Source organism: Poeciliopsis prolifica, unplaced genomic scaffold (assembly GCF_027474105.1).
Source record: "Poeciliopsis prolifica strain line A6 unplaced genomic scaffold, Auburn_PproV2 SCAFFOLD032, whole genome shotgun sequence".
Taxonomy (NCBI): domain Eukaryota; kingdom Metazoa; phylum Chordata; class Actinopteri; order Cyprinodontiformes; family Poeciliidae; genus Poeciliopsis; species Poeciliopsis prolifica.
Window position 1 is genome coordinate 6,356,837 of NW_026562407.1, and position 16,659 is coordinate 6,373,495.

A 16,659-nucleotide genomic window follows, 5' to 3' on the forward strand; every position below is an offset into this window, starting at 1 on the left:
GCGCTGACGTGAGAACGCGAGCACAAACTCTGCTATCTGTCCGTGACGAGTTAAAATGAGAAGTGAAGCACCAGATTTCGTTTATATATATGCATCTAATCAGATTTCAGCTGTTCAAAATATTGTTTAAGAATCCGGATTTTTGTACACTGACAATAAACTCTTAAAATACATAATTCTCCTCTTTATTTTGATATTAACAGGGAAAAACTGGTGCTAAACATGTTGCTTGTAGGAGAAAAAAAAAGATGTTCACGTGTAAATGATTAGAGAACACTCATGTTCACACGCACACGCGTCTCCACCGAGTCTCCGCCCCAGAACCAAGGTGGGCGGCATTTTTCCATTTGTGAAAACGAAAGTGAAAGTCTAACTCTGCACGTCCATTTTACATCTTCTGTACATTTCGGCCGTTAAAGATCGTGAAAGCGGAATTAAGGTCAGACTGATCTCCTCGACTTGAAATCACGCCGAAAACCAGCTTCGCCAGAAACAAAGAACCCACCGCTTCTTCTTCTTTTTCTTCTTTTTTGTGTGTGGTTGTGACGTCACCTTGGATTCACTAAAAAGACACAATGGGTAGGCCGCGTGCTCTCCACGTTATGAGGGACATCATGTTTGTGTTCCTATAACTGCTGCTGTGATTTATTATTATTATCATCATTTTTTTTTCTCATCCCAGATAATCGCATCATTCACTTTTATTTCCTGGCGCTTCTTTCCTCGCTTTGCTCTGCTGCTCCCGGTGAGTTTCTTCCACATGTGAAGAATGACATCTGAGTCATTACTACGAGAAACGATAATTCTTAACTTATCTGTTTATGGGACTTCAGATAAAATATCTTGAATGCCTTTCCTTTCCTGATTAATTTCATAATAACACCTGTTTGGCTGGGCTGAAAGGCTTCAAGGCTGAAGAAAATGAAGGACACCAGACCTGCAGCATCAAAGATCCAAAGTTTTTGTTTACGTGTACAAAGTTAGCCCATAAAGCTGATTCTGATTTTTATTAATGCTCTTTTGGAACCAGCAGAGGAAAATGTTGAAATAGCAAGATGTTAATGCTGGTTTATACGTTTTTATACATTTGACATACCTGGTGCTGCAAATTGACATTAATAATCATCTGGAACTTAATTTAATATAAATCATTTGGTTTAGAAAACTTAAGACTTGACCACAAGGAAACTTTTTACTTTGAACACTTTATATTCAATTTAATTGTGCTTCAAAGTAGAAGATGACTGAACAAGATTTTCTTTTCAGTTTCAGGGACTTTCACGGTTTCAGAAAAGTCTCCTGTCTCAGTCCAGCGAGGTCAAACAGCCATCTTACCCTGCTGGCTCACCCCGTCTCAGAGTGCAGAGGATATGGAGGTACGCTGGTATCAAGGGATTGATGGGTATGACACTCCAGCCCTACTTTATAAGGACAAGGCTTTCGACTACTCATCCCAACAAGCTTCATACGCTGGCCGAGTCTCGTTCGGCTTAAAGGAAAAAACATCAGGAGGATTAAAGGCAGGTGATGTCAGCCTGAAGCTGGAAAACGTCACAATTGAAGATGCTGGACAATATACATGTTATGCTAGCAGTTCTGAAGATTATGAAAGTGCAATTATTAGTCTGAGTGTGACAGGTGAGAACCATGAAAACAGGACGAGAACAAAATCAAACAGAATGATGTCTACATCAAATGATCATCCTCTTCTTATTCCAGAAACTGGACGCTCCCCTCTCCTGTCAGCGGTGAGGAAAGACGATAACAAAGTTAATATAAGCTGCCAATCTGCTGGCTGGTATCCAAAGCCTGAGCTCAGCTGGTCAGAAGGCAAAAACGCTCTCAGACCTGATAATGTGTTGTTTAGCAAAACCTCTGCTAGTTTTTATTCAGTCCATAGTTGGGTTCTGGTCTCCAGTCCCTCTGAGGTCTCCTGCTCTGTTGGGCTCATCAATGAGGCACCAAAAGAGGCCAGAATGCGCCTGGAAAATCCTCCATCATCACAAGAAGGTACGTGGTTTCACATTCTAGGGCTGTGGAGTATATCAAATATATTGACATGCGTGTCAAATATATGGACACACTTGACTTTGCCAAAAATGCCAAAGGTCACACAGAATAAGAAGGACAGATAAGAAAGAAAAAAAAAACAGGCACATAGAGCACCTGATATGTCATCAAAATATTTGCCATTATTATACACACCGCAAAGCTTTCTGATATTGTTCACCCTATCAGCATGTATTCTTTTGTAGTTTTCTACTAGAACATGTTTGTTATGTAGGATCCTCAGCTGGATGGGTGGCCTTTGTGATACTTCTGGTAGCTGTACTAGCGGCACTTGGAGCCTTGTGCTTCCTTTACTTCAGGAAGAAAGGTAAATGTTTGATGTACATCAGAGAGCATCCATTGATGACAGCATTTAAAGATGTCGAGATTTTATTGAATACTGATTTCATACTTTGTTATATGTCTTCATTTCAGCCAACAAATCAAAATCAGGAAATGACGCAACTGATGGTAAGAAACACTTGAGACTGCTTAAACATATTTGTTTAGAACAGTTTTACAAACTTTCTGCTCAATGTCACCTTCCTAATATTAAAGGAACAATCTTGTAGTTTTACCTTTTGTGGAGTTTTCAGACTTAATTAATAGTTTTGTGAATTTAATACAGGAAAAACCTTGTGAAGTTTTATTAGCACGGTTGTACAAAACTGAAATATGTCTACATAAAAGACAATAGAGACACATATAGCCCCTTTCAAAAATGATTATTTTCACATTTTATCACGACTGAATGTGTATTATGGGAGAAGATTTTATATTATAAAACAATGTTGCGTAGTACATTACTGGAAATATTAAGAAAAATAATACATGGTTTTCAAATATTTGGCAAAATTGTAAAACTTATGGAGCTCCCTTTATAGCGTAATAGCATAAAGTTTACAGTGTTATTCCCTCCAAAATGATACAAATACATTTGGAAGTCATCTAATTGGTAAGTTTTCATAACATAATGTTGAAACTGGTATTTCAATAATCAGTTCTTTTTTAATGTCTAGTAAGAATAAATTATAAATTTAAATGACAAAATCAAAGTAGTCCATAAAGCTGTCAAATTTGGACCTCAATGTCCAACCCAAACGTCTCTGTGTAGCATCATCACACAAACAACAGATATGAGAATAAGTGCCTGGTCTGAGTCATTTCCTGAAGTGTTATTTTTTATCTTGCAGGAGCTGAACTCATGAGCAATCCTGAAGGTAAAACAGAAAGTGTAATTTATATTTACTTATTCTTCTATTTCTGTTAATTTAGCATGTAAGGGCGCTTATTGTTTTTTTATTTCTCTAGATTTTTGGAGACATGAGAGGAGAGCAATAGAAACATAAACTTAGTACATATCTTTACAGTGTTTTGTTCAGATTTTCATTCAAAAAACAGTATGTTTGATGAACCTCAGTCTCGTAGAGATAATTGTAAATCTCTTGTTGTTCACTGCATAAAACAACTATAATATTATGAATTTTTGTGTCTTCCTTCAGAGAATGAACCACTTCTGTCAACAGGTAGAACATATTATTAGAAGCTTCTGGTGTTAATATAATCAAAACAAAACCTTTATAATACAAAATCACATTTCTAAGATATTTTTTCTTTTCTTTCTTTTCTGTGCAGCAACATGGCATCCAGCAGTTCTTTTGGAAGGATCCAAGTATTATGGTAATTTTACATTTATTTAAAGTTATTCTTATTTAGCATTTTTCTTTGTTATTATATTGATTATAATCAAATTTCCATATTTAACAGAGAATATTCAACTGGTGAACACAGGCAATAAGCTAATAAGAATCAAGAATTCTATACTGAGAGAAAATATCCATGCAAAGTTTCCTGATGGAGACAGAGTCACTTGTCTCACTGCAGTCAGAGGTTCTCCTGGCTTCTCTTCTGGACGTCACTACTGGGAGGTTTGCTTAATGGCACCTAATGTCGATCTTAAGAAGTCCTGGTGGATTGGAGTGACAGATAAACATGAAATCCCTCATGATGAAAGTTTCCCTCCAACCACAAAAAATGGTTTCTGGTTCTTGTCTTCTTGCCCCAACCGGGAGAATACTGTTCAGTTTAGCACCGAACCAGAGACATTCATTTATGTCCAGTCAAAACCAAAAACAGTTGGTGTGTATTTGGACTTTGACAACAGAGAGCTCTCCTTCTATAATGTGGAAGAGAAATGTCTGATTGGATCTCTGGCAGCAAAATTCACAGGTGAAATGTTCCCACTTTTTAACCCTGGGAAAGGTGAACAATCATCTATGAAGATATACCGTTGCAGGATCAGTCAAATAACACTGAAAATGTGGAGAAACTACAAAATGTGGAGGAGGACCAATCAGGCAAGACTGAGAATGCAGAGAAAGAAATTAAAAGTGGCACAAATGAAGAAAGAGAAGAAGAAGAGGGTAAGGGAGATGCACAGTGAAATGTTGTCATGCATGCAGACAAGTCCGAAGTAAAATAATCAGGAAAAAAAAAATTTAAATTAAAATGTACTTGTTGCACTCAAAGTTTAAGAAAGTAAAACAAAGTATTTATTATAAGCTTTGATTTTCTGAAATTTAAGATCAGCATCAATGGTAACAGTTTCCCTTGGGAAACATTAAATATCTACACAAAATGTAAGTTGTGTTTCTGTCCAAACTCAGTAATGCTGGAGCTTTGATCAGTGGGTGAGTCACACAACGAGAGTGTGTTTAATTAAATATCTTCCTTCATTTTACATGCATTCTCTGTTGTACCTGCAGTTAAAGGCAACTCAGATAAACCCGACTACAGAAAATAAAATTTCTAGCTCCAAAGAAAGTTTTATTATTTCCTTTATGTTTTTACAAATGTAAGTCATGAATTCTCTATTAGGGCCGACTGTCTAACTCTAATTTTGCACTCCTTTAAAGCCTATTTTTATAACTGAGGCAATCAATCAGTGAACTAATCACTAGAATCACATGTTACTTTTTCTGAATATTAATACTTCTCTACTGGATCAGTAAAATAAATGTACAGACCTGTGTTATCTTTGGTACATGTGTAGATACATAAATAATGTTTAAATGTTTGGTACAGTTTAGTGAATATTTACTCATAGTTAACCTGATCTAATGTGTTTCAAGTAATTTTTCTAAGTTCACATCAACTGACTGTGATACCTGTTGTAAAACTGACTAATCTATTTTCCTTTTTTTAATAGGTGCTAACTCAGCCTTTTATGAGTTTTTATAAATTCGTGTTATGTTGTCATATTTTGAAGCTATACAAAGCTGCCTAATGCTCCTTCTGTCTATAAAACTTCAGTTCTTTCGAATAGCTACCAAAGGCATGTTTTGGAAGCTAATTTAACTTAACTTGTCCTAATTTGTTTCATATGTCAGTATATGATGTTTATATGATGTTTAATGGATATACATATTTCAGGAGCAACTCAGAAGCTGGTCTAGTATATTTTTATCACTACTTTAGAGCCTGTTAGGCCTTCAAAGCATTGGGAGAGCATGCATACACTTCAATACTGAAACATTTTAGGCATAAGAATGGGAAAGCATGAATTATTAATCTTATAGCAGCTTAGTAACATGGAGAGCTCCTTCAAGTCTCAACTGTAAATATTTACAGACCATAGTCCATTTTAAAATGTGATACTGTGGTGGAATATTGTGCAAGCTTTTTGTGTCAGTCTGAACTCAGATTGTGCTGATTTTTAATTTTAGACAATAAATAGATTCATATTTGAAGGAACAATAAGAAATAAGTATGTGTGCACTCAGTGTTCCTTCACTTTTTTACCACCTCTTGTAAATGTTTTGTGTTTCTAACTAAAGATTTCAGAACATTGTAGATACATATTCAACAGGTTTAATTTTTTTAAAAAATAAATAAAATATAATCATTTGTGTGCCATCTTTTTTTTTAATTTAACATAAGTTCTATCTTGTAATCAAGAAAAGTCATAAACATTTCATACTTACTTTCAGAAGCTTTTTTTAATGTGGATAAAATAGATTGTAATGTAGATTCTACAACATGATTCAAAATTAAATTTGGAATAACAATATAAAAATTGTAATTAATTGAAATGGACCAGATGTAGACCATTATTTGCCTTCAGATGTGGTTTCTGGGTTCAAATTATTCTTGAAGACTAATCAAAAATATATTTTATAAAGCATGCAACCTACTTATTTCAAAGTATGATTAGTTAAACTAAGTTTCATTTGAGGATTCTTCTTCTGAGTTCAGTTGGAGAGAAAGATCAGACATATTGGAGACCAGAAGATTGATCACATTGTTAAAATATAAGAGCTGTTTAAGAAGACCAATAATACAAAACAGAACTAAATTCTTTAAAAATGTTGAAATATTTGTTTATGAAGTTCGTATGTTTTTTTTAAAGAAGACAAAACAATGAATCAGCACAGTAGAGACTGGAGATTCCAGATTGTATAATCTTATCGTCTAAAGTAGTAAAATTTGCACACAAATTTGTAATTTCAGTTCTCTGTTCTTGAGTCTCTCTACTTCAGTAATTTTTTTGATTACTTTTTTATTTACATTAAAATAATGTTTACGTAGTGCTGCTCCTACTTGAGTGAACATTTTTGTCTGACCTTGCCAGCTCTGACTATAATACATCTGTTGTGTTTTCATGTCTGAATTTAGAGATGTTGCCAATATAACATAGTCTTTTTTATTCACCCATTGTGTTTGTTGTTTATTTCTTTGTTTTGTTTTGAGTAAACATCTGCTATAGATTCTCTCCTCCCATTGTTTCTACACAGCTTAATCTGAGTGAGAAAAATATCTTTGTGAAATCTTCAGAGTTTCTGTGTCTTCTGTTTATTAATGACTGAATTAACTGATGAATGCTTACTTACTTAATAAAATAACATTATCTTTTAAACAAGCTACTGGAAAAGTAATGAAGCTGTAAACCTTATTGAAAGTTTTTCAGTCACAGGCATTCAAGCCCCATTTTCTTTGAGATTTTTTATGAATAGTAGCTCAACAGGTTTGGTTACATATTTTCATACTGGAATCGAAAGTAAAAGTATCCGTGTCTTCACGTCTCTTTTGCGTCTTATTTATTTCTAACCGGGCAACAGAAGCGAGCAGGTATCAGATCTTCCCTCCTGGACTTGATTCACGTCTAAAACTCGTCAGCAGGAATCATCACCGTTTTTCAGTGGTTATGTTCATGTCACCTTTGACTCACTGGAGCCCAATGGGGAAGCAAAGAGTTACAATCGCTGCTTTAACAGGTAAATATGATCCAGATTTCATTCTGTAAATCTGATCTCATCATGTCAAGAGTTGCCAATCTTGTTTGTTTTTCTCTTACAGAGAGAAAAACTAATGTTTGTTCTCTTATAGCTCAGACAGTTTCTCATAAATATTTTTTCTATCCCAGGTAATCAGATGATTTATTTTTGCTTTCTGGTTCTCCTTTCTTCATCCGGCTCCGCTGCTCCAGGTGAGTCCTGACGTCATCATTTATAGCGCAGGATTCCCCTGAGAGTCCTCGTCTGCATGACTTCATTTATTGGTTTAAAGTGACTTTCTTCTCCAGACAAACCCTTGGCTTGATCACCAGATCTTAATTTTTTCAAGCATTTATAGGACTAAAGTCAAATTTCTTTGTTTGTACACTCAAACTTGATTCTGATCCTAATCAGAATTGGCCAACTTCTCCAGGGGGCCCTTAGCAAAATATGGTTTTGGGGCCCTGAATTTCAATCAACAGTCAGAAGATTATCTCATTGAAACACCTGTTATAAACGCCATACATCTCTGATCGTGATGGTTAAATTTTATCCTATTTTTTGTATTTTTTGTATTTTTGTATTGGCAATAAAAAATGAACTAGTGTGCACTGGACTTAAGATTGATTTTACACACACACACACACACATACACACACACACATTAATTGACATTTTTTGATGAAATTAATTTTTCTTAGGTGTATTTCCAATATTTAAAAAATAAATTCAGAACCAGCTGAATCTTTCTCAAATCCTTCAAATAATTTTACCAGTTCTTCTGCCCACATTTCACATAAGTTATAAATTGATGTAAAAAAGTTGTTTGTTTTAGCCACTTTTGTTATCATGCTCAGCAGCAAGCAACATATCAACAACTACCGCTTAGACTAACTCATCTCTATATTTCAATGAGATTGCCATGTAGCCTGTCAATCATTGTGAAGTTTTATTGTTATCAAACATTATCAAACATGACATTTTGAAAAATAATAATTATTTTAAAAAATCCAAAAGATATAGGGCCAACAACGAGAATCAAATCACTTAAAATTAAAACTCAGTTTCATTTAAACAAAAAGATGCTGTGAAGATTTGAGTTTTGCATGTTTTCCAGTTTATTTTGTGTTGTCTTTGCAACCCCTAAAATGTCCCCAGCTGTCCCTAAATACACCAGGATTAATCCCTGGTGTATTTAACCTCACCTGTGTCACCTGCTCCTGTGTCACCTGCTCCCTGCAGGATCCTAGTCTTTTGTCTTTGCTGTTCCTGTCTGAGTCACGTTCCTATGTCGACCAGAGTTTGTGCTCGTATTGACATGCACTGCATGTTACATGGCATCAAATATTACCACCAGGGCTCCTTATGAAAAATAACTTATTTCTTCTTGCCTGTATAAAGAATGGCTTCTACATTCATTCATGACATAAAAATTATGAAAGAAATAACTGAATCAGAACAATAAAATTGTGTGTTTTTGTTAATATAAAAACATAGAAATTATTACAAACTAAACTATTGTGATCATTTGGAACCAGCTGTATTGAAAAAATTTTTGTACAAACAGCAAAAATATCATTTCACAACCACGATGTACATGTTATTGGTTTACAAAAAAATATTTTAATGGTTTATTTTTTATGTTTACCGTTTATTGAACAGCAACTATCATTATTTATTGTTTGGGAAATTATTTAATATAAAGCATTTGATCTATTAAAAAACCTAAGAGACTTGAAATCAAGGGAACTTTTTACTTTGAAACACTGAACATACTTAATCTAAAACCACAACAAAATGAAAAGATGACTCTGATTATGATTTTCTTTTCTTTTCAGTTTCAGAGACTTTCACAGTTTCAGTAAAGTCTCCTGTCTCAGTCCAGAGAGGTCAAACAGCCATCTTACCCTGCTGGCTCACTTTCTCTCAGAGTGCAGAGGATATGGAGGTTCGCTGGAATCACTGGAGTCATGAGTTTGGTTCTCCAGTCCTGCTTTATAAGGACAAGGCTTTCGACTACTCATCCCAACAAGCTTCATACGCTGGCCGAGTCTCAATCGGCTTAAAGAAAAAAATCAGGAGGATTAAAGTCAGGTGATGTCAGCCTGAAGCTGGAAAACGTCACAATTGAAGATGCAGGGAAATATATATGCTCTGTCAGCAGTTCTGACGATTATGACAGTGCAACTATTAGTCTGAGTGTGACAGGTGAGAACCATGAGAACGAAACCAAACAGAATGATGTCTACATCGAATGATCATCCTCTTCTTATTCCAGAAACTGGAGGCCAACCTTTCCTGTCAGCGGTGATGAAAGACGATAACAAAGTTAATATGAGCTGCCAATCTGCTGGCTGGTATCCACAACCTGAGCTGCGCTGGTCAGACAACAAAAAGGCTCTCAGACCTGATAATGTGTCATTCAGCAAAAACTCTGCTGGTTTTTATTCAGTCCATAGTTGGGTTCTGGTCTCCGATCCCTCTGAGGTCTCCTGCTCTGTTGGGCTCATCAATGAGGCACCAAAAGAGGCCAGAATGTGTTTGGAAAATCCTCCACCAATACAAGAAGGTACGTGGTTTCATATTCTAGGGCTGTGGAGTATATCAAATATATTGCCAACATATTATTAGTGTGCACAATGTTCATATCGCAAAGGACTGTTTGGAGTGCAATCATTTTGGCAATTATATTTTACAAGTTCTGAATTTGTATTTTTCAGTTTTTAGCCAGTAGTACTTAGTGTCACAGACTGAAAAGTCCAAACCACACATGACCTTGACTTTTTTGAAGTTCAAAACTTCTCATCTGTCCTGTAGAAGGACAGCCCTAAGACAATGTATTTATTTTTAGTTTTCAATGAGAAAGATGTTTACTAGAACATGTTTGTTATGTATTATTCAGAGTCAGGATCCTCAGCTGGATGGGTGGCCTTTGTGATACTTCTGGTAGCTGTATTAGCAGCACTTGGAGCCATGTGCTTCCTTTACTACAGGAAGAAAGGTAAATGTTTAATTTACATCAGAGAGCAAGATTTTAATGAGTACTGATTTTATACTGTGGGATATGTTTTCATTTCAGCTAACAAGTCCAAACCAGGAAATGACACAACTGATGGTAAGAAACACTTCAGACTCCTTAAAATATTTTCTTAGAAGTATTTCACAAACTTCTCCATAATGTCATATTGCTTAAGTTTAAGGGACGACATAGTTTTACATTTTGTGCAGTTTTCAGACTTATTTAATTGTTTTGTAAATTTAATACAGAGCAAAATCTTGTGAGGTTTATTATCACAGTCCCTTGCAAAAGTACTTGAGTCCCTCATTCACTGATCACATCACAGAATCTAACTTCAGTTTGTTTCAGAGGAAGATTTTGCATTTTAAAACAATGCTGTGTAGTGCATCACTGGAAACGTTAGGAAAAATAATACATGTTTTTTTTTTTTACATTTTTGGAAAGATTGTTAAAGTTATGGAATTCCTTTACTCTCTTTTTCCCAAATAAAAACTGATGCAAACAAACACATCTAACTAGTACATTTTATTTGTAATATAATGATGAATCTTCAATTCAACATTAGAATACTTTTAAATATCTACAACTAAAGAAATAATGAAGAAAATTAAATTTCAGTAAATGAAAACTAAATTGTCCACATTGCTGTCAAATTTGGACCTCAATGTCCAACACAAATGTCTCTGTGAAGCATCATCACACAAACAACAGATATGAGAATAACTGACTGGTTGGACTCACTTCCTAAAGTTTTATTTTTGTCTTTCAGTGGCTGAACTCATGAGCAGTCCTGAGGGTAAGAAAGAAGACGTAATTCATATTTACTTATTTTTCTATTTCAGTCAATTCAGCATTTAAGGAGGCTTAGTGTTTTTAAGGAGGCTTAGTGTTTTTGATTTACTCTCAATGTTTGAAGACATGAGAGGAGAGCAATAGAAATATAAAGTTATCTCATATCTTTATAGTGCTGTGTTCATATTTTCATAGCACTAAAAATGCTGTGAAAAATGCAAACATAGCTTAATGTTTAATCTGGTGGAGTTTATGTTAAAGTTCTTGTTGTTCATATGACAACTAAATTATTATGTATTTTTATGTCTTTCTTCAGAGAATGAACCACTTCTGTCAACAGGTAGAACATATTATTAGAAGCTGCTGATGTAAATATAATCAAAACAAAACTTCATAATACAAAATCACATTTCTAAGATATTTTTTCTTTTCTTGCTTTTCTGTGCAGCAACACGGCATCCAGTAGTTTTATTGGAAGCATCCAAGTATTATGGTAATTTTACATTTATTTAATATTATTCTTATTTAGCATTTTTCTTTGTTATTATATTGATTTTATTCAAATTTTCAACATTTTACAGAGAATATTCAACTGGTGGACACAGGCAATGAGCTAATAAAAATCTTGGATTCTACACTGAGAGCAAATATTCATGCAACGTTTCCTGATGGAGACAGAGTCACTTGTCTCACTGCAGTCAGAGGTTCTCCTGGCTTCTCTTCTGGACGACACTACTGGGAGGTTTGCTTAAAAAGGTCACCTAAAGTCGACCTCAAGAAGTCCTGGTGGATTGGAGTTACAGATAAACATGAAATCCCTCATGATGAAAGTTTCCCTCCAACCACAAAAAATGGTTTCTGGTTCTTGTCTTCTTGCCCCAACCGGGAGAATACTGTTCAGTTTAGCACCAAACCAGAGACGTTCATTTATGTCCAGTCAAAACCAAAAACAGTCGGTGTGTATTTGGACTTTGACAACAGAGAGCTCTCCTTCTATAATGTGGAAGAGAAATGTCTGATTGGATCTCTGGCAGCAGAATTCACAGGTGAACTGTTCCCACTTTTTAACCCTGGGAAAGGTGACGTGTCAGCTATGAAGATAATACAAAGACCTGAGCAGGATCAGCCAAATAACACTGAAAATGTGGAGAAACTACAAAATGTGGAGGAGGATTGATCAGGTAAGGCTGAGAATGCAGAGGAAGAAAATTAAAAGTGGCACAAATGAAGAAAGAGAAGAAGAAGAGGGTAAGGGGGATGCACAGTGAAATGTTGTAATGCATGCAGAAAAGTCCAAAGTAAAAGTTAATAATCAGAAAAAAATGTATTTAAATAAAAATGTACTTGTACTCAAAAGTTTAAGAAAGTACAACAAAGTATTTATTATAAGCTTTGATTTTCTTAAATTTAAGATCAGCATCAATGGTAACAGTTTCTCTTGAGAAATATTAAATATCTACACAAAATGTAAGTTGTGTTTCTGTCCAAACTCACTGATGCTGGAGCTTTGATCAGTGGGTGAGTCACACAACGAGAGTATGTTTCATTAAATATCTTCCATCATTTCACATACATTCTCTGTTGTACCTGCAGTTAAAGGCAATTCTGATAAACCCGACTACAGAAAATAAAACTTCCAGATCCAAAGAAAGTTTTATTATTTCCTTTATGTTTTTACAAATGTAAGTCATGAATTCTCTTTTAGGGTCAACTGTCTAACTCTAATTTTGCACTCCTTTAAAGCCTATTTTTATAACTGAGTCAATCAATCAGTGAACTAATCACTAGAATCACATGTTACTTTTTCTGAATATTAATACTTCTCTACTGGATCAGTAAAATAAATGTACAGACCTGTGTTATCTTTGGTACATGTGTAGATTCATAAATAATGTTTATATGTGTGGTACAGGTTAGTGAATATTTACTCATAGTTAACCTGACCTACTCTGTTTCAAGTAATTTTTCTAAGTTCACATCAATTGACTGTGATACCTGTTGTAAAACTGACTAATCTATTTTCCTTTTGTCAAGAGATACTAATACAGCCATTTATATCTATTGTCATAAATATTTTTATTATTTTTGTTATGTTATATTTTGAAGCTACAAAGCTGCCTATTCTCATTACAAACTACAAAATGTATGTCCTTTGGATTAGCTGACAAAGTGATGTTTTATATGATGTTCAACAGAAACACAGTATATATTTCTGGGCAACTCAGAAGCTAATCTAGTAGATCCTATCACTGCGTCAGAGTGTGTTAGGCTTTAATGCATTGGGAGAACATGCATAAACTTTAATAGCTGAAACATTTTAGCCACAAGAATGAGACAGCATGAATTATTTATTTTATGGCAGCTCAGTAACATGAAGTCTACAAGTCTTGATAAATATTTACAGACCTTGGTACATCACAAAGTAGCAAATAATAAAAGTGGGGATTCAATCAATCAAACTTTCATGAAAGTCTTGAGATCTGCTAATTTACTGTAATTAGCATAAAATACATTAAAAGTATGACACTGTGGTGGAATATTGTGTGTGTGTTTTGTGCATGTCTGTACTGATTGATAATAGATTTGAATTTGAAGGAATAGATGATGAATATATATGGTTTCAATGCTCCTTCACGTTTTCAGTGTTTTGTGTTTCTAACTGAAGATTTCAGGACATTTTGTGAGAAGACGTATTAACCTGGATGCATTTTTTAATAAAGGAAATTAAAACACTTATCACTGACAGTGGTTTGCACAGTATTTTCATGTACATATTCTGTGAGTTTTGGTTTCCAAAGAAATATGGATTCAGGCAGTTTCTTCTGCCTGAATAAATTATTTTGTAGTGATATTGTTAGCTATTCTCATTCTTTTTTTTTTTACTTCATCCTTTAAAGTACCAAAATTTGCACACAATTTTGTAATTTCAATCCTATGATCTGGAGTGGGGGCTCCACAGTGACGCAGGTGATAGCACTGTTGCCTTGCAGCAAGAAGGTCCTGGGTTTGATTCCCGGCCTGGGGTCTCTGCACAAAGTTTGCATGTTCTCCCTGCGCATGTGTGGGTTCTCTCTGGGTACTCTGGCTTCTTCCCACTGTCCAAAAACATGACTCTCAAGTTAATTGGTCTCATTAAATTTTCCCTAGGTGTGTGTGTGTGTGTGTGTGTGTGTGTGTGTGTGTGTGTGTGTGTGTGTGTGTGTGTGTGTGTGTGTGTGTGTGTGTGTGTGTGTGTGTGTGTGTGTGTGTTGCCCTGCAACAGACTGGCGACCTGTCCAAGACGTACACCGCCTCTCACCCAGAACCTAGCTGGAGATAGGCACCAGCACCTCCGGACCCAATTAGGGACTAGGAAAAAATATATTTGTGAAATCTTCAGAGTTTTTGTGTTTTTTCTTCTGTTTATGACTCAGTTAACTGATGAATGCTTACGGTACTTACTTTATAAAATAACATTATTTAACATTTATAACTTTCTTTTAAAGAAGCTACTGGAAAAGTAATGAAGCTGTGAAACTTTAATGAACGTTTTTCAGTCACAGGCATCCAAGTGTTGGGGGACCAGTTGCTGGAGACTTTAGATCAAGGAATCCCCTCTTTCCATTAAAATATGCTTCTTCTCTCTTCCTATGAATATTTTTGTTTTGTTATTATAAAGCACGGTGTTTCACTGTCCACGTTAAACTGAACATTCATACACATGCGGATAACTTCTGTCTGAGAGCGGAATGAGTTTAGAACGGGATCAGTTTTGAACAGGCACTCAGGGCAGCCCTGCGTCCTCAGTTTCTGTGCTGAGCGTAAACTCAGCAGAACGTCGCAGCCACAGTGTGACGCACGTCTGACTTCTGAAAGTTGTTTGCTTTTCCACGTAAGCCGAAGAAGTGGAAGAAGTCACCAAAATGCATTGTATGTCTGTGACATGAAGTTGTGAGACAACGTGTACGTTGCTGCATTCATGGAAATGTGATTATTTCAGTCGTTCAGACAAGCGAAGTTTTTGTGTTGAAGGACGTAAACATGTTGACAGAGTGACGTACGTCTGATTTAGCAATGCTTGTATTTTCAGAAAGAAAGGGAAGGAAAGAACATTTACAACCACCGCAGGACTCGACACCACTTTTGTCCGAGTGTGCAAAACAAGCACCATTTTCTTAGAGATATATATACATATATAAAATTTTTTTAAAAATTCCCTTCTGCACATTTCTGGACTGAGATGTCTGATGTTGTTCCTGGGATCTGTTGTAGCCACTGCTCCAGTTTGGGGGTTACTGCCCCGAGGGCCCCGATGACCACAGGCACCACTGTGGTCTTCACCTTCCAGGCCCTCTCCAGTTCTTCCCTGAGGCCCTGGTATTTCTCCAGTTTCTCGTGCTCCTTTTTCCTGATGTTGCAATCACTTGGTATTGCTACATCAACCAACGGCTTTCCTCTGATGTTTATCCACTACGACAATGTCTGGTTGGTTCGCCCTTACCATTCTGTCTGTCTGGATCTGGAAGTCCCACAGGATCTTAGCTCTGGCGTTCTCCACCACCTTTGGGGGTGTTTCCCACTTTGATCTCGGGGTTTCCAGTCCATATTCTGCACAGATGTTTCTGTACACTATGCCTGCCACTTGGTTATGTCGCTCCATGTACGCTTTCCCTGCCAGTATCTTGCACCCTGCTGTGATGTGCTGGACTGTCTCAGGGGCCTCCTTGCACAACCTACACCTTGGGTCTTGTCTGGTGTGGTAGATCTGGGCCTCTATTGCTCTGGTGTTTAGGGCCTGTTCCTGGGCGGCCAGGATGAGGGCCTCTGTGTTGTCCTTGAGTCCAGCTTTTTCCAGCCATTGGTAGGATTTACTGATATCAGCCACTTGGGTTATTTGCTGGTGGTACATCCCATGTAGGGGCTTGTCCTCCCATGATGGTATCTCTGGCACCTCAACCTCCGTTCCCTGTTGTCTGAGACATTCACTGAGCACAAAGTTAAAGGTCAAACTAGGCATTTATTTGCTATCTAATTTCTAAAAATTCATATTTTCAATTCAGAATTTTATGAATCCATTAAGTGTTTTTTTTGACAAGACAAAAGCAATGAATCAACACAGTAAAAAAAAGAGACTGAAGATTCCAGATAGTATTATAGCAATTTTAATTTTCTTGTATTGTAACCAGAAAATGCATGAAAAATGAGGTAATTGCAGCTCTGTCTGTTTTGCTGGGAGTAATGGTGCGTGTCAGGATGGGTTTCTTTCACCTGCCCTGTTTAACTTGTACACAAAGGACCTGTGAAAAGAAAAGAACCTCTGTAAAAGTGGATGTCTGCCCGGTGATCCTTTGGTCAGTCACCCTATGTATGCTGATGACCTGACTTCCTCTCACCCAGCAGTGCTCGATTTCAGCAGTTACTGAATATCTGCTGTGATTATGGGCTGAGATTTGATGTGCAGGACGATGTTAAGAAAATTGTTACGAAGGACTAAGGCAGACAAAGAACTTTATTTTCCTGATTTTTTATTTTTATTTTTTCTCTGTT

At 36.1% G+C, this 16,659-nt stretch overlaps 1 protein-coding gene and 1 pseudogene across 1 annotated transcript; both read left to right on the top strand.

The window, feature by feature from the left end:
* The first annotated feature begins 354 nt into the window (after positions 1-354).
* On the top strand, positions 355-5,955 carry LOC129373263 (butyrophilin subfamily 3 member A1-like). The gene is given in 11 exon segments (XM_055051122.1): positions 355-579; positions 683-745; positions 1,267-1,638; positions 1,720-2,010; positions 2,285-2,377; positions 2,485-2,520; positions 3,243-3,269; positions 3,552-3,575; positions 3,685-3,729; positions 3,817-4,332; positions 4,335-5,955. Coding segments are annotated over 11 exon segments (1,629 nt in total). The 5' UTR covers positions 355-575; the 3' UTR covers positions 4,493-5,955.
* A 954-nt stretch (positions 5,956-6,909) lies between these two features.
* LOC129373260 (butyrophilin subfamily 3 member A2-like) lies at positions 6,910-13,869 on the top strand (annotated as a pseudogene).
* Positions 13,870-16,659: the final 2,790 nt, after the last annotated feature.